The sequence below is a fragment of the Vitis riparia genome, chromosome 12, assembly GCF_004353265.1.
Source record: "Vitis riparia cultivar Riparia Gloire de Montpellier isolate 1030 chromosome 12, EGFV_Vit.rip_1.0, whole genome shotgun sequence".
Taxonomy (NCBI): Eukaryota; Viridiplantae; Streptophyta; class Magnoliopsida; order Vitales; family Vitaceae; genus Vitis; species Vitis riparia.
In genome coordinates, this window is record NC_048442.1 from 21,830,428 (window position 1) to 21,853,290 (window position 22,863).

General features: G+C 36.3%; 2 protein-coding genes across 2 annotated transcripts in view; one reads left to right on the top strand and one right to left on the bottom strand.

Annotated features, from left to right (window-relative positions):
* The window catches only part of LOC117927317 (DExH-box ATP-dependent RNA helicase DExH6-like), a 33,814-nt gene extending 22,012 nt beyond the window's left edge, over window positions 1-11,802 (top strand). Inside the window, exons 10-14 of the mRNA XM_034846799.1 lie at window positions 7,889-7,922; window positions 8,069-8,158; window positions 8,251-9,255; window positions 9,521-10,624; window positions 10,755-11,802. Coding sequence (XP_034702690.1) covers window positions 7,889-7,922; window positions 8,069-8,158; window positions 8,251-9,255; window positions 9,521-10,624; window positions 10,755-11,084 — 2,563 coding nt within the window. The 3' untranslated portion in view covers window positions 11,085-11,802. The remainder of the gene's footprint in view (window positions 1-7,888; window positions 7,923-8,068; window positions 8,159-8,250; window positions 9,256-9,520; window positions 10,625-10,754) is intronic.
* Window positions 11,803-11,878: 76 nt separating this feature from the next.
* LOC117927318 (non-functional pseudokinase ZED1-like) lies at window positions 11,879-13,822 on the bottom strand. The gene is made up of 4 exons (XM_034846800.1): window positions 13,684-13,822; window positions 12,559-13,526; window positions 12,423-12,481; window positions 11,879-12,266 (listed from the first exon to the last, which is right to left on the bottom strand). Exons 2-3 carry the CDS (start codon window positions 13,509-13,511, stop codon window positions 12,436-12,438), a joined length of 999 nt encoding a protein of 332 aa, XP_034702691.1. The 5' UTR covers window positions 13,512-13,526; window positions 13,684-13,822; the 3' UTR covers window positions 11,879-12,266; window positions 12,423-12,435.
* Window positions 13,823-22,863: the final 9,041 nt, after the last annotated feature.

Sequence of the window (22,863 nt, forward strand, 5' to 3'; positions counted from 1 at the left end):
GGAGGAGCTTTGAAGGAGAAGAATGGTGATATTCGGATGAATGGGGACACTTTCAGAGGAGGACGGTCATATGCAGAAGTGGTGGCAGAGGTTGGTTTGAGGACTGGAGGTACGTGGTCAGCTGGAAAATGGGCCAGAGCTGTAATATGTGAAAGCCAAGAAAAAGTCCAAGACTGGACTCACGAAGGAAGAGCCATTACGAGGATGATGGGGATGAAAGGAATGGTGTCCATTAATCCCATTTCCGTTTTTAAAGGATGTTTCTTTGTGAGTTCAACAAGGAGAGCGGAAAGGGTTCACGATCAGGGAAGACTTTTAGTGAAAGGAAGGACGATTCTGCTAAGGAAATGGTCGCCTAAGGAAAATATGGTGGTTCAAGGAAAGTTCAGGAGGGGCTGGCTAGTACTGAAAGGTCTCCCTTTCCATTTGTGGGATGAAGTCCAGTTGAATTTCATTTTGAAGAAATGGGGGAGGGTAACGAAGGTGGCAAAGGAAACTCTGAAGCTGGTGGACTTGACGAGGGTGAAGCTGTGGGTGGAGATGCTTCCAAACATCGTGTTACCAGCGTTGCTTGAGGTGGAAGATGGAGAATGGTCCTATACAGTAGCAGTTTCAGTCATTGGAGAAGACGATGACGCCGACGCTGTCACGTCTGAAATAAACCGTAGCAGGAACGAGTGGGTGGTTGCGTCTCTCAGTTGCCAAAAGTTGCAGAAGGGCTACGGGGCAATGTTAGGGACATCGAGTGCTACAGAAATAGGGGTCTTCCCCGGGCACGTCATCGGCAATCAAGGATGCGTTTGGCAGATAAAGGGGAGATAGGAGGAGGATGGAGCAGATCGGGCCCAGCTGATTATATTGGGCCTGAGAAAGAGTCCTCCTCTAAAGCCCATAAGGTTAGGGCCCAAAGAGGGATGAGGCTTAGTGGGCTTCAAGATGGCCCAGAAGCTCCTCAAGCCCACCAGTCTGCATCGACGTCGTCCCTTTCTCCCCAGCGAGATGCTTCTTCTACAAAGGCGATCGCGAAGTTCAGTCCAGATGACGCAAGGGCCGGCGCCGAGGCTTTCTTTGGAGAAGAAGGTCGGGCCGTTGAGCTAAAGGCCCAGTCCCTTCCCAACCCTAGGCCATCGTCAGACAACACCGTGGGTTGTAAGTGTAAAGGCCCGTCGGGGTTGGGCCAAAACTTAGGAGGAATGAAGCCCTCTGGTATGGAAGTCTCGTTGCGAAGGGAAGAAATTGAAGCGAGGAAGGGGAAAGCCCCCGCGGTTCACACGAGAGATGCAACGCAGGAGGAAGAGACGACAATCTCAAAGAAGACGTGGTCTAACCTCTTCCCTCCAAGCGCCGATCGACGACAGGGAGATTGGTGTCGTAGTGAGCCTATTTTCACACGGGGATCGTCGTCGTCAAGTGAAGACCGCAACATGGAAGAGGAGTTTGGGATGGGCTTTCAGATGGAGCGAGGAATCAGAGTGAATCCTCTCTCCAGATGCCCTCTGACTGGTAATATTTCGAAGGAGGACACCTCGGCGAGCTGCGTGGAAGTCAATCGAGGGCTAACGGGACGAGTGGGGTTTGATCCTCGTGGCTATTCAGACATGGTTTCACCTTCTAATTCAATAACTAGAGGTAAAGGACCAATCTTTGAGGGGATTTGCGAAATTCCGGGAGCCAAAATCTTGGAGGTATGTCAGCCCTCTTCTTCTCAGCCACCCGAGTCTTCTTCTCTTCCATTCTGTAGTCCGGATTCTCCTTTGATGAATCCCTCTGGTCCACTTCTTCCCAATTCAGTCCCTCTTTCTCAGTCTCCTACGGAAAATCAAGGCATCTCAAAATTTTTTTATGAAAAAGGTGGTGTTGACTGTTTAAAACCTGGTGACATCCCTGACCGTGTTGAGAAGGAGAACTAGTGTGCTTTATCTAACTAGATGACCGAGTGCTGTACCCCTAAGGAATCTATTGTCAGGTCGCATAAGGAGGATTCGGGTGATTTCCTTATTGATGGTCTGTCCCTCGGGAAAATGGCCAAAGTGCGAGAGGTATTATGCTCTCTTGACATTAAGGTGTATTCTAGGAGGAAGAATAGAGGCCCCACAGGTTATTGAGACTTGTTGGTTTTGGCTCGGAAGGTTAGGGTCTTCGTGTTTTCCCATGAAAATCATTAGTTGGAACGTGAGGGATTTGGGTTCAAGGAATAAGCATAGGATGGTTAAAGATTTTCTCAGGTCAGAGAATCCAGATGTTGTGATGATTCAGGAAACAAAGAAGGAGAAGTGTGATAGAAGGTTTGTGGGTAGTGTCTGGACGATCAGAAATAAGGATTGGGTTGTTCTTCCGGCGTCTGGGGCTTCAGGTGGGATTTTGATCATCTGGGATTCAAAAAAGCTGTGTAGAGAGGAGGTGGTAATAGGATCTTTCTCGGTCTTAGTCAAGTTCGCTTTGGACGAATGTGGTCCTCTTTGGATTTCTGCTGTTTATGGTCCAAATTGTCCCTCACTTAGGAAGGATTTTTGGGTGGAACTTTTTGACATATATGGATTAACTTACCCGCTTTGGTGTGTGGGCGGTGATTTTAATGTCATTAGGAGAAGCTCAGAAAAAATGGGGGGTTCTAGCCTAACTCCAAGCATGAGGGACTTTGATAGTTTTATTAGAGAATGTGAGTTGCTTGACCCGCCTCTTCGGAATGCTTCATTCACTTGGTCGAATATGCAAGAGTCTCCCGTGTGTAAGAGATTGGACTGTTTTCTCTACTCAAATGAGTGGGGGCTACTCTTTCCCCAAGGCCTTCAAGAAGCCTTAATCAGAAGGACATCGGATCACTGGCCAATTGTTATGGATACCAACCCGTTTATGTGGGGGCCAACACCTTTTAGGTTTGAGAATATGTGGTTACAACACACTAAATTCAAGAACTTTAAAGATTGGTGGAGTGGGTTTCAAGGAAACGGATGAGAAGGTCATAAGTTCATGAGGAGACTTCCATATGTTAAAGCTAAATTGAAGGAGTGGAATAAGTTTTCTTTTGGAGAGCTTAAAGAAAAGAAAAAAAGTATTCTCAATGATTTAGCTAACTTTGATGCCATTGAACAGGAAGGGGGTCCCAATCCTGATTTGTTAAGCCAAAGAGCCTCAAGAAAAGGGGAGCTAGAGGAATTAATATTGAGGGAGGAAATTCATTGGAGACAAAAAGCCAAAGTGAAATGGGTCAAGGAAGGGGATTGCAATTCTAAGTTTTATCATAAAGTGGCTAATGGCAGGCGGAATAGGAAATACATCAAGGAGTTGGAGGATGAGAGGGGCTTAGTGTTGAAGAATGCCGAGAGTATCACAGAGGAGATCTTACATTACTTTGAAAAGCTTTACACAAATCCTATAGGAGAGTTTTGGGGTGTTGAAGGATTAGATTGGTCCCCTATTTCGGAAGAGAGTGCACTAAGGTTAGACTCCCCTTTCACTGAAGAAGAGATTTATAAGACCATTTTTCAGTTGGATAGGGACAAGGCTCCGGGGCCAGATGGCTTTACTATTGCTGTATTCCAAGAGTGTTGGGATGTGATTAAGGAGGATTTGGTGAGAGTGTTCGCTGAATTTCATAGGAGCGGAATTATCAATCAAAGCACTAATGCCTCTTTCATTGTTCTAATACCCAAAAAGAGTTTGTCAAAGAGAATATCAGACTTTAGACCCATTAGTTTGATCACTAATCTCTACAAGATAATAGCCAAAGTGCTCTCAGGGTGGCTAAGAGGGGTTTTACATGAGACCATCCACTATACTCAAGGCGCTTTTGTACAAGGGAGACAAATATTGGACGCGGTTCTTATAGCGAATGAGATAGTGGATGAGAGGAGAAGGTCAAGGGAGGAAGGTGTCGTATTCAAAATAGACTTCGAAAAGGCATACGATCACGTGAAGTGGGATTTTTTGGATCACGTATTAGAAAAGAAGGGGTTCAGTCCTAGATGGAGGAAATGGATGAGTGGATGTTTATCTTCGGTATCTTATGCAATCTTGGTGAATGGTAGTGCTAAAGGGTGGGTTAAGGCTTCAAGAGGATTGAGACAAGGCGACCCTTTATCCCTTTTTGTTTACTTTAGTCGCAGATGTACTGAGTAGGATGCTTATGAGAGCTGAGGAAAGAAATTTGATGGAGGGTTTCAGGGTGGGTAGGAATAGAACTAGGGTGTCCCATTTGCAATTTGCTGATGACACCATATTCTTTTCTAACTCAAGAGAGGAAGAGCTGCAGACCCTGAAGAGTCTTTTGTTAGTGTTTGGGCACATTTCTGGGCTCAAGGTCAATCTTAACAAGAGTAGTATTTATGACATCAATCTTGATCAGGTTCATCTTTCAAGATTGGCTGAGATGCTTGATTGTAAGGCGTCTGGATGGCCTATTCTATATCTGGGTCTCCCTTTGGGCGGGAACCCTAAGGTGTGTGGCTTTTGGGATCCAGTGATTGAAAGAATCTCAAGTAGATTAGATGGGTGGCAAAAGGCCTACTTATCCTTCGGGGGGAGGATAACTCTTATCCAATCTTGTCTTACCCATTTGCCAAGCTACTTCCTTTCCTTATTCAAAATTCCCGCTTCAGTGGCTGCAAAAATTGAGAGGTTGCAAAGGGATTTTTTATGGTCAGGGGTTGGGGAAGGCAAAAGGGATCATTTAGTGAGGTGGGATGTGGTGTGCAAACCGAAGACAATAGGGGGTTTGGGTTTGGGGAATATTTCTTGGAGGAATCTCGCTCTTCTAGGAAAATGGTTATGAAGGTATCCTAGAGAGGGTTCAGCTCTTTGGCATCAGGTCATTTTAAGCATTTATGGTTCACACTCTAATGGTTGGGATGCTAACACTCTAGTCAGATGGTCACATCGCTGTCCTTGGAAGGCTATTGCTCAAGTCTTTCAGGGGTTTTCTTTGATTACTCGGTATGTGGTAGGAAACGGGGATAGAATTCGGTTCTGGGAAGATTTGTGGCGGGGGGACCAACCTTTGGGAACCCAATATCCAAGACTATTTAGAGTAGTCGTGGATAAAAACATTTCTATTTCTTCAGTTCTTGGTCCATCTCAGCCTTTCTTGTGGAATTTGAATTTCCGCCGTAACCTGTCAGATTCTGAGATTGAGGACTTAGAAGGCCTCATGCGCTCTCTTGATGATTTGTATCTCTCTCCTTCGGTCCCAGATGCTAGATTATGGCCATTATCCTCTTCAGGGCTTTTTTCAGTCAAATCATTTTTTCTAGCATTATCTCAATCTTCTGGATCCTCTCAGAACTTTCCTTCAAAGTTCGTGTGGAAGTTTCAAGTTCCTTTCAAAGTGAAGTCCTTTGTCTGGTTAGTGGCACACAAGAAGGTGAATACTAATGACATGTTGCAAGTGAGAAGACCCTACAAAGCCCTTAGTCCTGATATTTGTATCCTGTGCATGAGGCATGGGGAATCAGCAGATCACCTTTTTCTTCATTGTTCCTTGACGATTGGGTTGTGGCACAGGCTATTTCAGTTAGCTAAGATGGATTGGGTTTCCCCAAGGAGCATATATGACATGATGTCCATCAAATTTCAAGGCTTCGGTAATTCTAAGAGAGGGGTAGTTTTGTGGCAAGCTGCGAGCATAGCTCTAATTCGGGTTGTGTGGTGGGAAAGAAACGCAAGGATTTTCGAGGATAAAGCAAGGAATTCAGAGGTCCTTTGGGACTCTATTGTTTTCCTTGCTTCCCTTTGGGCTTTCTGTTCCAAGGCTTTTAAGGGGACTCCCCTTAATGTGATTCAGTTGGATTGGATAGCGGTGTGTTCTCCATAGGGATTGGTCCTTAGTGGGAGTTCGTTTGTTTTTGTGTATTTTCCTGTTTTTTAGTTGTCTTTGGTGGGAGGATTTCTCATCCTTCTTCTTGTACTTCTTTTTATATTAATATATCTTTGTGGCGTTTCCAATCAAAAAAATAAGGGTGTAAAAATTCCAAATTGTTTCACAAAATGGCCAATGCATGTTGTAGAAGAAACATTTTGACCAAAGTAAGAGTCAATGGTGAATGGTTGTCTTAAGGGGCCAGGATAAAGGATGGGGTGTGTAGGGCCTTTCAATCCCTCCTTTGTGACTTAAGAGGCTAGAGACTGTGCATTAGCATAATTAGCTTTGAAGTCGGGGAGAAGCAACTCTAGGAGCTTGAAGGAGCCTTTTGCGGAGAGGGGGGAGGGGGGTTACTGCTCTTTCTAATCCATGGGGATAAGGCTCCTTGGCCAGATGGCTTGAATATGGTGTTTTAGTCACATTAGGAATTTATAAAGTTTGAGGTGAAGGGTTTAATTTAGGGAGTTTTTTTACCAAGGCACTTTTTAGAGAAACTTAGGGTTTGTTTGGCAATGTTTTCGAAAACAGTTCTCAATTATTTTCGGGAACAAAATTCTATTTAGGAACTTAAATATGATAAACAGTTTTCTCGCCATATTTTTCATGAAGGTAATGTTCACTACAAACGTTTCCAAAGTGTTCATCTTTTCAATTGTTACTTAGAACACTCCATACTAAAAACATCTCAAATTTGTTTTAAGAAACATATCTTCAAAAGAAATTATGAGAAAAAAATTGTTTTTTGTCAAAAGTTTCTCAAATATATTTTCTAAGCTAGAAAACTATTTTTTGTTTTAAAGAAAAGAAAATTGTTTTCAAAAACAATTACCAAACATACCTTAAAACACCGCTTTCTCGGTTTGATCCTGAAAAAAGGCAGAGTAGAAGATTTAAAATATTTTTGGCTCATCCCCTTGGTAGGGGGATTGTTTGAGCTTTTAGTTAAGGTTTTGAAAAACAGACTAACAAAAGACATAAGAAAAGTGATTTTGGCCTATCAGCATGCTTTTGTGTAGGATAGATAGATTTTGGATGCAGTTTTTATTACTAATGAATCCATTGATTCAAGGTTCAAGAGCAACAATATGGGAGTTATTTTCATGATGGACATTGAGAAGCAGTACGATCATGTCAACTAGGAGTTCTTAATTGTGGTCTTTACCAAAATGAGGTTTGGTCAAAAGTGGATTAGATGGATAGAACGGTGCATATCCACAAGTTTCTCAATTCTAGTTAATGTGACCCTATCTAGCTTTTTTTAGTGCTCTAGAAGTTGGAGACAGTGTGATCTCCTATCCCCTTATTTGTTCATTTTGGTGGTGGTGGCTTTTAGTCAGATCTTAAGCATAGTTAAGGAGAGGAGGTGAAGGGGGGTTTACTTTAGGATTCAAGGTGGGTGGGATGTACGGAGAGTGGATGCGAGTGTCCCATCTTTTTTTTGTTGATTATTCACTGTATCAAAGCAAGAATGTTGTGGCAGCTGATTTACTCTATATTTAGTGTGGTTTGGGTGATGCACTTTATGGTTAGAGGAAACCTTTTGAATTGGCATGACTTATTCATGGGGAAGAAGTAGAAGAAAGCTTAGAAGGTCACTTATGCTTATTTTGGATCTTATGAAAGGAAAGAAATAGAAGGTTGTTTAATGATATCGAATAGTAGGACCAAGCAATCAAATCTTGTTTTGTTTATAAATTTTGGGAATGGGTTAAAGTATACATGGAGGACCATTCAATGTCCATGATAGACTTTGTAGATCGGTTGAGCTTCAAGTAAGGAAAGGGAGTTTGTTTTCCTTTTTCCATTTCCTTGATTTGCCTGAGTGTCCATTGTATACATTGTGTGTACTTTGGTGCGCCTCCTCTTAAGCTCTTCTAATATTTTTCTTTTTCGCCTATTAAAAGAAGTTTACAGCATGTAATAAATATTTTCTGGAAATGAAAGAACATTTACTTTTCTGCAAGATATTTGTTTGCATTGCATGTTAAAAATTTTCCGTCATTTCCTCTGATATCAGTTTCTTACCTGCAGAGACATGCTTGCCTCTTACCCTCATCTACGTCTGGTCAGTATAAATCCCTGTTTTCTATTTCTATTTATTTATTTTTTTATGAATCGAACTTCCATGTGCAAGGCACTTCTTTGATTTTCTTAACCTCTAATTATATGATTTCACTTAATGGTCTTCACTTACCATTTTTAATCCAACAGATACTAATGAGTGCTACTATTGATGCTGAACGATTTTCACAATATTTTGGTGGCTGCCCAATAATACGAGTTCCTGGATTTACTTATCCTGTAAGAAATCATTTTTCCGGATATTATGAGATATTGATTTGTTTATCTGATGTTTCGACAGAAGTTGTGATATCTGGCATTAATTGTTTCAGGTCAAAACATTTTATTTGGAGGATGTACTTTCTATCTTGAAATCAACAGGAAATAATAACCTTGATTCTACTTTGCTAAGCCTCCCAGTTGAGGACCCCAAGTTAATTGAGGACTATGGGGTTGCCTTAGACGAAGCTATTAATTTGGCTTGGTCAAATGATGAGTTTGATCCTCTACTTGATTTCGTTTCTTCGGAAGGGACCCCACAAGTTTTCAATTACCAGCATAGTTCAACTGGACTAACACCACTAATGGTGTTTGCTGGAAAGGGTAGAGTTGCTGATGTTTGTATGATGCTATCTTTTGGTGCTGACTGCCATTTAAAAGCCAATGATGATACAACTGCACTGGACTTGGCAGAAAGAGAAAATCATAGAGAAGCTGCTGAAATGATCAAACAACACATGGAAAATCTCCTTTCCAATTCTGTGGAGGAACAGCAGTTACTTGATAAATATCTAGCAACTAACAACCCTGAAATTATTGATGTTGTCCTGGTAGAGCAGTTACTAAGGAAAATATGCAATGACTCAAAGGATGGAGCTATTCTTGTTTTCCTTCCTGGATGGGATGATATAAATAGGACTCGGGAAAAATTACTTTCTGCCTCCTTTTTTAAAGATTCTTCTAAGTTTGTGGTAATTTCTCTTCATTCTATGGTACCATCTGTGGAGCAAAAGAAGGTTTTTAAACGCCCACCTCCAGGTTGCCGCAAAATTGTTCTCTCAACCAACATTTCCGAGACCGCCATTACCATTGATGATGTTGTTTATGTCATAGACAGTGGTCGAATGAAAGAAAAAAGTTATGACCCTTACAATAATGTATCAACTCTTCAGTCTGCTTGGATTTCAAAAGCAAGTGCTAAGCAACGGGAGGGACGTGCAGGCCGCTGCCGTCCTGGAGTCTGTTATCATCTTTATTCTAAACTTAGAGCGGCATCGCTACCAGATTTCCAAGTTCCTGAAATAAAGAGAATGCCAATCGAGGAACTCTGTTTGCAGGTACTCATTTTTCTCCATGTTGACTATTTTCTATCTGGCACAAATTTCATACACAACTTGTATGAATGATGGTATGATGTTTTTTCTGTTTGGTATATATAAAGAGGTCTTCTTTCAGACTTTAGGTTATTAGAAAGTCAAATTTTTATTGTTTCTTGATTTGTGAATAGCAGAATGATTGATGGAAACCTCAAATAACAAGTGAATAAATCCAATGATATGAGAACGATTATTGAAGGGCATGCTTTTTGTTTCTTACTGGCAGGTGAAGTTGCTTGATCCAAATTGCAAAATAGAAGATTTCTTGCGGAAGACATTGGACCCTCCAGTTTTTGAAACCATACGCAATGCAGTTATTGTTCTTCAAGATATTGGTGCCTTGTCGGTGGATGAAAAGCTGACAGAACTTGGGAAAAAGCTAGGTTCTCTACCAGTTCATCCATTAACAAGCAAGATGCTTTTCTTTGCCATATTGTTGAACTGCCTTGACCCAGCTTTGACTCTTGCATGTGCCTCTGACTATAGAGATCCATTCACTCTTCCCATGTTACCACATGAAAAGAAGAGAGCGACTGCTGCTAAAGCTGAGTTGGCTTCACTTTATGGTGGGCATAGCGATCAGCTAGCAGTCATAGCAGCATTTGAGTGCTGGAAGAGTGCAAAGGAAAAAGGTCAAGAAGCACAGTTTTGTTCTCAATACTTTGTTTCTTCAGGCACAATGCATATGCTCGCTGGCATGCGTAAGCAGCTTCAGACTGAACTAATCCGGAATGGGTTTATTCCAGAAGATGTATCGAGTTGTAGCCTAAATGCAAGGGACCCGGGTATAATCCATGCTGTCCTTGTGGCTGGTTTGTATCCTATGGTGGGAAGATTGCTACCACCTCATAAAAGTGGAAAACGATCTGTTGTAGAGACTGCTAGTGGTGCTAAAGTTCGCTTGCACCCACACTCCAATAATTTTAAATTGTCATTTAAGAAATCTGACGGTCGCCCTTTGATCATATATGATGAAATAACCCGAGGGGATGGGGGTATGCACATAAGGAATTGTACTGTCATCGGGCCACTCCCATTGTTATTGCTTGCAACAGAGATTGTTGTGGCTCCTGGAAAGGGTAATGATGACGATGATGAGGATTGTGATGATGACAGTGATGGTGATGATATTGATGAAGATGACAGTGAGGGAGATGGAAAGGAAGCAAATAATAAGTTGAACGGGCAACAGGGTGAGAAGATTATGTCCTCTCCTGATAATACTGTTACTGTGGTGGTTGATCGATGGCTTTCTTTTGAGTCAACAGCTCTTGATGTAGCCCAGATATACTGCTTGAGGGAGCGACTGACTGCAGCAATTTTCTTCAAAGTAAGTTCTCAGCATTACTTTCAGATTGTATCAGCGAAGCATGCATTTCAGGGATGCATGCTGTGTACTTGTTTGCATTCTGAATGCTGTTTGGTTTCTCAGTCTTGATTTTTTTGTTGATCCTTTGTAGGCAACGCATGCCCGTGAAGTTCTTCCTCCAATGCTTGGGGCTTCTGTCTATGCAATAGCATGCATACTATCTTATGATGGGTTATCAGGGATCTCTTTGTCATTGGAATCCGTGGACTCACTGACTTCAATGGTGAATGCAACAGAAATTGACAATTCTGCATCAGGGAGAAGACGAATGGGTCAAAATCCAAACAATTTCCTTAAAACACTAATGAGCCATGGCACAAGGCACAAATCTCCTTCCAAACATCACAAAAACAAGGGAGTGGAAAACTGGAACAGTCCACCAACCTACAATGCATGGCCTCCATATGTGCCGCATCCTTGACATCAAACCAGAGGCCTTCATCACAGCGGCCCAGTTTTTCTGGGTATGGTTCGAGCATGCATGGACCGTATGGTCCAAGAGGAGATTCTTTTAAGCGGCAGCGTGGAAATGGCTCTGGGAAATAACACAACAATGACTGGTTAGTTCTTTTATACATGTGTGGAGATGAGACGACTAGGAGCTGGACCTGATTTTCCAGATGTACAAAATTAGTTCATGTCAGAAGTTGGATGTATGGTCTGGTATGGCCCAAGGAAGGTTTTTCTTGGGCAGGCACTACAGAAATGGACAGGAAGACGGATGGGAATTGAGGTGGATGTGATTTTGGAGTGGTGGATAAATTTACTGGGAAGAAGTGAGAGATGGGGGGTGGGTAGTATTCGATTAGAAGTAGCCATTATGCCCTGTTTAGTAGGACTCATTCATCACATGGTAGATGCGAAGTTGCTGCAAAACTTCTAGTTTCAGCAGTTCTGCTCGACCGATTATCACCTATTCATTGTTGTATGACGACTGCACAAGCTTCTACTCAATGTTAACATACTTATAATTAATGGGGAAATTTTCATTTGCCCACTTATCTCTTCTCACCTCTTGTTCCACCAAATCAGGTTAAGCGATTGATTTGGTGGTGGGAATATTTCTCTCACTGATTTAGTTTGATTTGGATTATTTCAAATGGCCATACTTGTGCTATGATGCACAGTTAAAAAGTCGACCATTTTTTTTGTTCTCAATTTTGTCTTTCACTTATTAAAATAGATGGTATGAATCAACCATAGCGGAACAGAAGCTGCCCATAATTCTCATGGTTTCATTCATTCTTTGCCAACACGCATGGTACCACCCAATGCAAAAGCTGCTCAAGAAGGATAGCTACATAATTTTCTAGTTCAAAACCTGCAGAGGAAAAATTGGAGGACTGTTGTGTGAGATTATGAGTTTCTCCACCATGATTCATGCTAGCAGAATGGACATGGCCTCCCACTGCTTATATGGATCACCCCACCCAGTTATATTAGCATTACTGCTCCATCTCACAACCTATTTTCTCTCATTTTCTCAGCAAGCAAATACCAATGTGGCAATCTCCTAGCTCTTTGCCATGGTTGTTGTTGCAGGTGTGCAGGTAAGGACATTCCCGAAGCTGACTTGGAACGGAGGTCATCCTCACTACCCAACCTGAGCATGACTTACAGACATTGTTATCACTTGTTTGGTAGGTGAAGATCATATTCAAGCAATCTTCCATCAATCCATGGTCAGATAGATCCATAGATGTTATAGAAAACAGACTTGGTAGGGAATATTTACGTACAAGAGAAGAAATGTTTATACCTTCAAGATTTTCCTACATTTTTTCTTCTGTGTTTCCTTCATGCTGTGTCTGGTGTAAGCTGCATACAGTTTCAATAATTTTCACTTAAGATTATGTCTCTCAGCCATGTATATATATATATGTCATGGAACAAACCTCAGAATTTGTCGAAGTTCTTTTGAAACATCCACCATGGTTGGCCTCTCCTCTGCAGTTAAGCTGCCGCATCTGAGAAAAAGTTTATATACTTGCTGCTCAAGGATCCCTTCTCCCTCTATTGGAATTGTAGGATCCACGCCTCCATCCCCACAGTTTAGTAGAAGAGCTGTCTCATCCTGGCTTAGATCATAACCCCTCTGTCCAGTTAAAAGCTCCAACAGAAGTGTGCCAAAGCTAAAGACATCATTCTTCTCTGTGAACTTGCCTGTTGAAAGAGACTCGGGTGCTATGTTTCCCGTAATCCCCATGACCTCATCGGTTGCGTGTGTTTCCCCCTCCGGAATTGGTATACAGAAAAAGAAATTGAACAGTTTGGGAGCACAATCTTGGTCCAGAAAGAAATTAGCGAGTCTAATATCCCTATGAATGAAGGGCCTGGGAAATGCAGTATGGAGATATGCAGCTACATTTGCAATTTCCCATGCAATCCTTAATCTACTCTTCAACAGTAAAGGCTGGCTCTGTATTCTTCTGTTTGGATTAGGAGATAGGTGGGAGAGACTTCCATCCATTGGAAATTCATAAACTAGAGTGGGAAGTTGAGTCTCCAAACAACATCCTAATAACTTCAAGACATTCTTGTGAGCACTCATCTGTGTTGCAATGGCAATTTCATTGATGATCCTTTCAAGAGGACCTTCAAAAGGGTATCTGTAGTTTGGATCAAACTTCCTAACACAAATCAGTCGGTCGTCTACAGAACCCTTGTAGCATTTGTAATAGCCTGAGTCATGAAGATCAAGAGCACTACTGTAATTGTTTGTGGCCTTCTGGAGCTCTTTGTCAGAGAAGTAACGGATGGGATTGGACTTGCCATTGAAAGAGCAAAGCAGCTTCTCTAATAACAGGCTTCCGTTCTTCAGAAACAATTCCTCTCTTCTCTTTGCCATAATTTTTCCAGCTCACTTGATTCCATCAAAGTAATTGAAAAATATGGTTGATAAGAAGTACAAAAATATCAGTTGTGAAAAAAAGAAAAAAAGGCAGAAGCAGAAAGCCAGTAGAATTTCAACACAACAATAACATGAGAAAACGGGATCAACTAAGAAATAGCAAACTTACAAGACTAGCTGGGAAGGCGAATGATCTGAATTAGATATTCGATCACTTGCTAAAAGATGATATATATAAGATCAGAAGTCGTCCAACAACCCCCTAAGCGAGAGGTTTAGGGCTTCTCCTACACAACTCCGCGTGAAAGATAGGGTTACTCACAAGTCCTCCGCTTGAGAGATGGGGTTTCTCATCTGTTCTCTCTCTTATGTGATGATAGTTAGTGCATGAACAAGTGTACAAAATATTAATTATTTTTATGTAAATATATTAAAATTATTAAAAAATATGAAAATTTATCGGATTATGGGATGACTCCCTATAGATACCTCTAATGAAAATCTATTATATTATCTTTTTATATTCTAATTTCTTTTTCTTGTTTTCTTCTCATTTCACTTTATAATTTTACAACACGTTATCAGCACAACTAGTCTTGATAAAAGAAATAAAAATATTTTTCTCTATTATTAGAAATAGAAAGACGTTCACCTTTTCAGAGAAATAGAAAGACTCTTCTCTCTTATTTCTCACAAAAATATATGTGATAAACTTATACCATGATTTTCTATTTTATTACCCTTTGATCTCTATTTTCATTTATTTTATTTGAATGCATAAATATGTACAATCTCTATAACCAGAAGTTATGAGATAAATTGCAAATTGTGGGATAAATTCATAATGAGAAGTTATAAAAAATATGTGCAATCCCTATAACCAAAAGTTATGGGAAAAATTACAAAATTACAAATATATGACTAAAAGTTATGTATATGATTCCTAATTATTTATTTTTAATTATACGGTATAACTGGAAGTTATACCAAACAATATTATATAGCCAGAAAGTATAAACTAAATAAATAAATGTTCATAGCCTGAAACTATGTATAAATCTATATAATGAAAGTTTATAGTTTGAAGCTATGCATAAATCTATACAATGAATAGTTCATAACCTAAAGCTATGCACAAATTTGCATAAAAATAGTTCATAACCTGAAGCTATGTACAAATTTAAATATTTCTTATTCTGACAAAATAATCATGACCTGAAGCTATAAGAGATATTAACTTTTAATTTCTTTAATTTCTTTTAATTATATTGTGTAACTAGAAGTTATACATAAATAGTTGATAGTATGAAGTTATGTATACAAATTTGAATATTTTCTTGTTTAAACAAAATAATCATAACTCAAAGTTATGAAAAATATTGGCTTTTAATTTTTATTTCGTACTCACTTATTTTTCACAATAAGAATTATGGAAAACAATTTTTATTAATAATTGTTTCAAAACCAGAAGCTATGCATACAATTTCTAATTCTCTTGTATAACGAGAAATTATACAAAAAAAAATTGTCAATGAACAACTATGTATCTAGAAGATACATAATTTTTTAAAATTTTTTTATACAACCAGAAGTTATATAAATATTATTATTCATAACCTAAAGTAATGAAAATAAGAAAATCAATATTCTTTGTGTTAATCAAAAGTTATGTCAAAGTTGTTAATATGTACTTTCTTATAGCTAGAAACTATAGAGAACAAAATTGTTAACTAACAATTTTGTACAACTTTATGAAATTTATATAACCAAAAGTTATAATGAAATATATTATAACCTGAAGCTATGATAACAAACATATAGATAATATTTACATATTATCAAAGGATTAATATTTTGTATATCAAGTTATACAAATAGGTAAGTGTTTGATAGTTTTTATAAATTTATATTATTAGAAGTTATACTATCATTAGTAGAAAAATTTACATATGGATGTGGAATTTCGGATTGCATGATATTTTTGTATTAAAGGTGATAGTCTAGAATATTTTTTTTATTCTAGTTGTTTAATACACAATAATATTTTGATTTAGAAAATTAAGATTCTTTGGATACATGTGAAATATATGACTTGGTCATATGATTAATAAATTGATTTTGCATGTCAATTTTCTGTAAGACATGTTTTTATGATTGAAAAATTTTAAGGTTATATAAAATAATATATATTATATTATTGCATGTTGCCACATATGATATTTTTATTAATGCAATAATTTCATTATCCAAAAATAATTTTGAAATTACAATAGATTCAACTATTGTTCTCAATATATTATGTTATATCTTTACATATATGTTCAAATGGATTTGTAGTATTTCAATTAAAGTTTTGAGACAACAAGATACTTTAAATCATGATATGTTCTCTTGAAATTTTGATTTATGAATTAATTTTTGCACATTAATTTAGATCATAATAATTTTGAATAAAATTATTGATCTATCACTACAGTTAGTTTGATTATTGAAATACTTCATTATTATTTCATGTATAAATTGCTCCACACTTACAAAATCAAATGTGTGAGATTATTTAAGAAATATATAACTTTAAATTATCTTTTCATATTTGCTTTATTGTGTTATATATGCTCTCATTGCTTTTACACAAGTTATTAAGTTAAGTCATTATAAATGACTAATCTTTTTCCTTGATTTTAACTCTTTCTCTATGATAATATTTCTTCAACTCTATAAAGACGAGGTCTTTATGAAAATGTTTTATGACTTGTTACTTTGATAAAACTTTTGTCTCATTAATTGCACAATATTGATGACAAACAATGTTAATACTATATTAAGTGATAGAAACTTGATTAAAGGTTCCAGAAGAGTTTATACCATGTCACTAGTAGTATTTGATTCCATGTGAATGACACATTATACGATGATAGATCTAGAAACATATTTTAAGACCAACTTGGTCCCCTGGGGTAAAAGGTCGTATGGTTGTACATTATAAAACCAAAAGTTTTTATTTAGTGACTAGTCTACTTATACATTTAAAAGGTAGAATGACACATTGTGCATATTATCATTTTAATGAGACAATTTTCTCACCGTTAGGGGGAGAAGAACCAATTCTAGAATAACGGTGTGAAATTATTTGGAATGCATTGACTTTGACTTATCTTGATCCTTGTACCAATCAATGTGAACTAGAAGTTTAAAAAATTATTTATTTGCAAAATCTTGCAAATCAATTACAAGATGCATTCATTGATACAAAGAAAGTGACAAAGTCATGTCTTAGCTGGAAATACTCCAGCACGGATTGATGTCCCTGTAGGATAGTTAACAAATGAATCTAAAATATGCCCAAAGTGTGGTAGACCTATCGGCTCAAAGGATGTAACTCCCCGGAAGATCAGAACCCAAAAAAATCTTGATAATCTAAAAGAGATCATCAAAATGACTGATCATTTTAAAATTGATAAATCTATAGTACCAGAAGAGACACAAATAATGCAGAAAGCACCTGAAGAGGCACATATTGAACAAGAAGCCCCTAAAAAGACACATATTGAACGAGAAGCCCCTGAAGAGGCACAAATACTTGAAAATTGTGAGATCTCAGTAAGTTATGTATACATGGGATAAAAATGGGATTGAAATAATATTATTATTAACAATATTTTCGCTTTCCAAGTGACCCTGATATCATAAGAGATGATGAAGATCCCGAATTACGAAATGTGGAAGAATGCCAACACAGAAATGATTGGTCAAAATGGAAAGAAGCTATGTAGGCAGAGTTAAACTCATTAACAAAATGAAAAGTTTTTGGACCTGTAGTCCAAACACCTGAAGATGTAAAGCTTGTTGGGTACAAATGAATATTTGTACGAAAACACAATGAGAATAATGAAATCATAAGATATAAAACACGACTTGTTGCTCAAGGTTTCTCTCAAAGACCTGATATATACTATGAAGAAACTTATTCCCCTGTAATGGATGCAATCACACTTCGATACTTGATAAGTTTAACAGTCTCTAAAGGATTAGATATGTGTCTTATGGATGTTGTTACAACCTATTTATATGGGTCTATAAATACTGACATATATATGAAAATCCTTGAAGGATTCAAATTGCCTGAAGCAACTAATCCAAAACCTCGAAACATGTACTCAATCAAACTACAAAGATCTTTGTATGGATTAAAGCAATCCGAACGTATGTGGTATAATCATTTGAGTGAGTATTTATTAAAAGAAGGATATGTGAATATTCATTTTGCCCATGTGTTTTTATCAAGAAATCAAAATTTGGACTTACAATAATTGCAGTGTATGTGGATGATTTAAACCTTATAGGAACTCCTAAAGAGCTCACAAAAGTAGCCAATTATTTAAAGAAGGAATTTGAAATGAAAGATTTGGGGAAAACAAGATATTGTCTCGGCCTGCAAATCAAGCATTGTTCAAATGACATATTAGTCCATCAATTGACATATATAGAGAAAGTATTAAAACGATTTTATATGGACAAATCACATCCGGTCAATTTCCCTATGGTTGTTCGTTCACTTGAAGTGAACAAATAGTCATTTCGTCCTAAAAAAGAAAATGAAGAATTGCTTAGTCCAGAAGTACCATATCTCAGTGAAATCGGTGTACTAATGTATCTTGCAAATTGTACTAGACCAGACATAGCATTCTCTGTCAACTTACTAGCAAGATATAGTTCTGCCCTAACTAAAAGGCATTGGAATGAGATTAAACATATATAGCGATACTTTTGTGGAACAAGTGACATGGGTTTATATTATTCAAAAGAATCAAAATCACAATTGATTGGCTATGCAGATGCAGAATATCTTTTAGATCCTCATAAAACTCGATCTCAAACGGGATATGTCTTTACTTATGGTGGAACGACAATATCTTGGAGATCAGTCAAGCAAACAATGGTAGCCACATCTTCAAATCATTCAGAAATTCTTGCAATTCATGAAGCAAGTCGTTAATGTGTATGACTAAAGTCAATGATCCAACATATACAAGAAACATGTGGACTATCTTCCATCAGAGGCAATGCAATCGTGTTACATGAAAATAATGCTGCTTCTACTGCACAAATTAAATGAGGATTCATAAAAGGTGACAGAACTAAGCATATCTCCCTTAAATTCTTCTATACTTATGAGCTCCAAAAGAAAGATGAGATTGATGTTCAACAAATTCAGTCATGCAATAATCTAGCAGATCTATTCACAAAGGCGTTACCTTCGACCACATTGAAAAAGTTAAGGTATGACATTGGAATGCCAAGATTGAGATATCTACCATTTAAAATGTTGAAGAAATCATAATCATGTTTACATGAGGGGAAGAATGCTAATTTGGATATATTGCACTATTTTTTCCTTCGTCCAGGTTTTGTTCCATTGGGTTTTATTGACTAGGTTTTTAATGAGGCAATTACCATATTCTTATGATTATCTAAGGGGGAGTGTTAGAAAATATGAGAATTTATCGGATTATGAGAACTTGTGGATGATCATCTATATTGATGTATATCTCTTTGTGACTCCTTATAAAAAGGAGATACCTCTAATGAAAATCTATTTTATTCTCTTCTTATATTCTAATTTCTCTTTCTTGTTTTCTTCTCCTTTCACTTTATAATTTTACAACAAAAATTAGTTTTTTCAATGTAGAAGTTCTTATTTTACAATTATTTTCAAATGTATGTGTAAAACACATTTTTTTTTTCAAATAAAAATCCATTAAATAAATGTGTAAAGAATGATAAGAAATTAAATTTAATAGCAAAATAATGAAACCATGCACAATCACTCACAAAATACTAAAAAAAAAGTGAAATATTTTTTGCCACATGACCTTTTATGATTGAACGCCATTTTTTTTTTTTACATGATACCCTGACCTAGTTTTCCAATAATATGCATGAAATAGTTTAGTAATTACATGGATTGGGCAACTATCACAATTAAAGGCCAATTTTTAATTGCATCAACTTGTATATATGTTTGTTCAACGAGGGATAAAATCGATTTTTGTAGAATATCAATTTGTTTAGAAACCTAAAATGTTTTTAACCTATTTTTAATATTTTAAAATATGTTTTAAAAATAATTTTTATATCTTGTATTTTATTTTTAATTATTTTATATGTTTGTATAATTATTTTTTAAAATAACTTTCAGAAAACAAGTGAAAACAACATAAAACAACTAAAATATGTTAGTTGAAAACACCCTATTTTATGTTTTTATTGGTTGTTAAGCGAGTTTTCCTGTTTTTTAGTTTTAGAGAATTAAAAACTATTTTAAAAAACAGTTACCAAATAGACCTTATATCTCTTTAAATATTGTTCCCTTTAATCATTTTCAGGTTAATATATGAAACCACTACTCGTATTTTCTAATTCATTTAATTTGCATGTCACTTTGTTGTTGTGTTTACCAATCCCCTTAGTAGGGCAAGTGATTATGCCAAAATCGGTTTTTCAATAATACTATTGTAAATAATATTTGCATAAAAAATCAGTTAGTATATATTAAATATTGTTGAAGTACAAAGAGTGAAGAGAAGAATAAAGTAAAAGAAATTTACGAAAAGAAAACTATGAATTTAGACTACAATAAATCATTTTATAATAATTATAAAAGTTATATGCTTGTTTGAAAATTTTGATACAAGAAATAGTGGCAGCCGCAAATTTTTACACATATTTATAATATTTTCCTTTACATGTCAATCAGTCTTAGAATATGCATCGTTAGAACCTTATTAGGGAAAAAAATTGAAGGAAAAACCATAGTGATAAAAAAAAAAAAAGAAAAGGAAAGAAGAATATGGTATTCTTTTAATGCTTATGAATTGCTATAACTATCTTGTTAGAAATCTTGTCAATAAAGCCCAATGAGATCAAACTTGGATGAAAGGAAAAAAGAGTATAGTGTAGTAATATTGTTATTAACATGTTCTTTCTCACAATGACATGATTATGTTGTTTGTAGTGACTCAATATGAAATTTTTTGAGATGATGCATTCCAATTTGGTGTATGAACTTCTTGAATGTTGCAGTAAGTAGGGTTTTTATGAATCAATATGCTAGATTGTCATTTGATCTTACTTGTTGAACATCGATCTCACCACTTTTGAAAAGCTCATGTGTATAGAAGAATTTTGATGAAATGGGTTTAGTTAGATTATCTTTAATACATCATTTTTTTTGTTTGGGCAATATAAGCAACGCTGTCTTTGTAAGCACAAATTTTGTAAAAGTCTTACAATATAAGCAAAACAGTAGAAAAATATGTGAAACAAAATATTTTCATAAAATTAATAAATTGTGGGGGTGCAACCTTTGTGGTAATATTGTTTTACAAAAAAAATATATCCCTCCAATTCTTTTACAGATGATGATGAAAACATTTTCTTGAGATTAATTGAGAGTCACAAGTGGCTTGTTCTTGAATGAGCTCATTGAATAACAAAGATCGCATGTGTAGACGATAAAAATGTTTTATTTGTTTTCAAAGTCAATTGAGAGCCTAGAATGACTTATTCCCAAATGACTTTATTAAAAGGTGAAGAACATGTGTGTAGTTATTTTACGATTTTTGGGACTTGTAGGGATATCTAGGACTTATATGGATTTTTGAGTCTTATAGGGAAATAATGTGAAGTCTTTTTTTCTTTGTAAAGCCTCGTTTCCTATATGAAGTTGTTTTTGTCAATCCCCATAAGCCCCCCTCATTGAAGGAAATCACCCTATTTATAGGTGAAACTATGAAATTAAATTATGGAATTGCGAAAGATTTAGTTGCTTGATTGTAACAATTTATCTTTTTTATTGAGAAAATTTACCAACGAGAGAATATTTATTTATTCTTTATTCTTTTTTTAGTTCAATTGGAATATTTGTTTTCTTTAAGAATTTGTCAACAAGAGAATATTTATTATTATTTTTTTAATTCCCCTTTGACTGCAATTGAAAATTTTAATTTTATTTGGAAGACTAGATGTTGTCTTCCAAATTTCGGCACGTGTCACCTTTTTATTATATTTCACATGTCAAATGTGGGTAGAACCTATCACTTGTAGATCCCGAATTTTGTTGAATGGGGGAGCCATATTTTTTTTTTTGAAAACTAATTTAGTGATAATTTATTTCACTAATTTTTTTTTGTCTATAGTATTCATGTAATATTATTGTATTGTCTTTGAACACCTTTATTACTAGGCAAATATTTGAGACCTATCTTCAAAACTTCAATGCTTATTTGAGCGTCATAGAATCTTGGGTTACCATACAACCTAGACTGAGTTTATGTTCTTTTCCTTCTTGAGCCTTGGATCGATGGCAAAAGAGTGTTATTGAGGCATTTTTGTGGTACATTTTGATTCATACTTTGCTATATTTTGTCACCACTTTCTAGATATTTGGGATGGTATTTTAGTTATGTTTGCTCATTAGAGCTTAAATATGTGCTTCAATGGCACATAAATAACATGATTTATGTAATATAAAACACTCAAATCATTTAAATTAAATTGATTTTGAGACTAACCATGGATCTAACTTTAATTTTAAACTTAATTCTAGATTAAAGAGATTCTAGCTTTAAAAGAAGAAAAGATTGCTAAGTTCATTTGCCATTTTCAACAAAAGAATAGGAAGGGGTTCAATTATGTATAAATTAGAGACTCAAGACTTGTGAAGTACGAGATCATCCAAGTAAGGGCAAAATAAGCAAAGACATGAGCACAATAAGTGAATTTATGCAAGTAGAAGGAAAAACCACTATGAGAGAGAAGGTTTAAGGCAATATTACAAGTTTAAAATGGAAGTTAAAACTTAAACTTGAGGCAACCATACAATACCTAAATTTTAAATGAATTATGGAGCACTTACCATGAGTTTTATCAAGGAAGCACATATGTTTTCAAAGCATAAGATGTAAAAAAATATAACGCTTTAAGTGGTTTATGAATTCAAGTTGAAACAAGCAAGATATGCATATTTGAATTGACTTGCATAGAGAGCAACAATTGAGCTCAAAATCAATATGTTATTTTCTTTTTTGGCCATTTGTAACTCAAACAGTTGCAATTTAGTGGCTAAGATTGAATCCCCACACCCATTTCAAACTCGAAAACATGAAGAAACTGGATGAATAGTGGTCGAATTTGAAATTCTTAGTGAATTTAGAACTCAATTACCCCATTTTGAATTCAAGACTCTTAGGCCACTCATGAATTTGAAATCGATATAAAAAAACTTACCTTAATTTTGAATTCAATGTCTATTCCTCAAATTTTAGCATTTGAATTACTTTTAAATTAG

Excerpts from the sequence above, each read along its gene's own strand:
- LOC117927318 (XM_034846800.1), bottom strand. The coding sequence starts at position 13,511 with ATGGCAAAGAGAAGAGAGGAATTGTTTCTGAAGAACGGAAGCCTGTTA. Across the intron at positions 12,482-12,558 it reads GAACTTCGACAAATTCTGAG|CTTACACCAGACACAGCATG; the intron begins GTTTGTTCCATG and ends AACTGTATGCAG.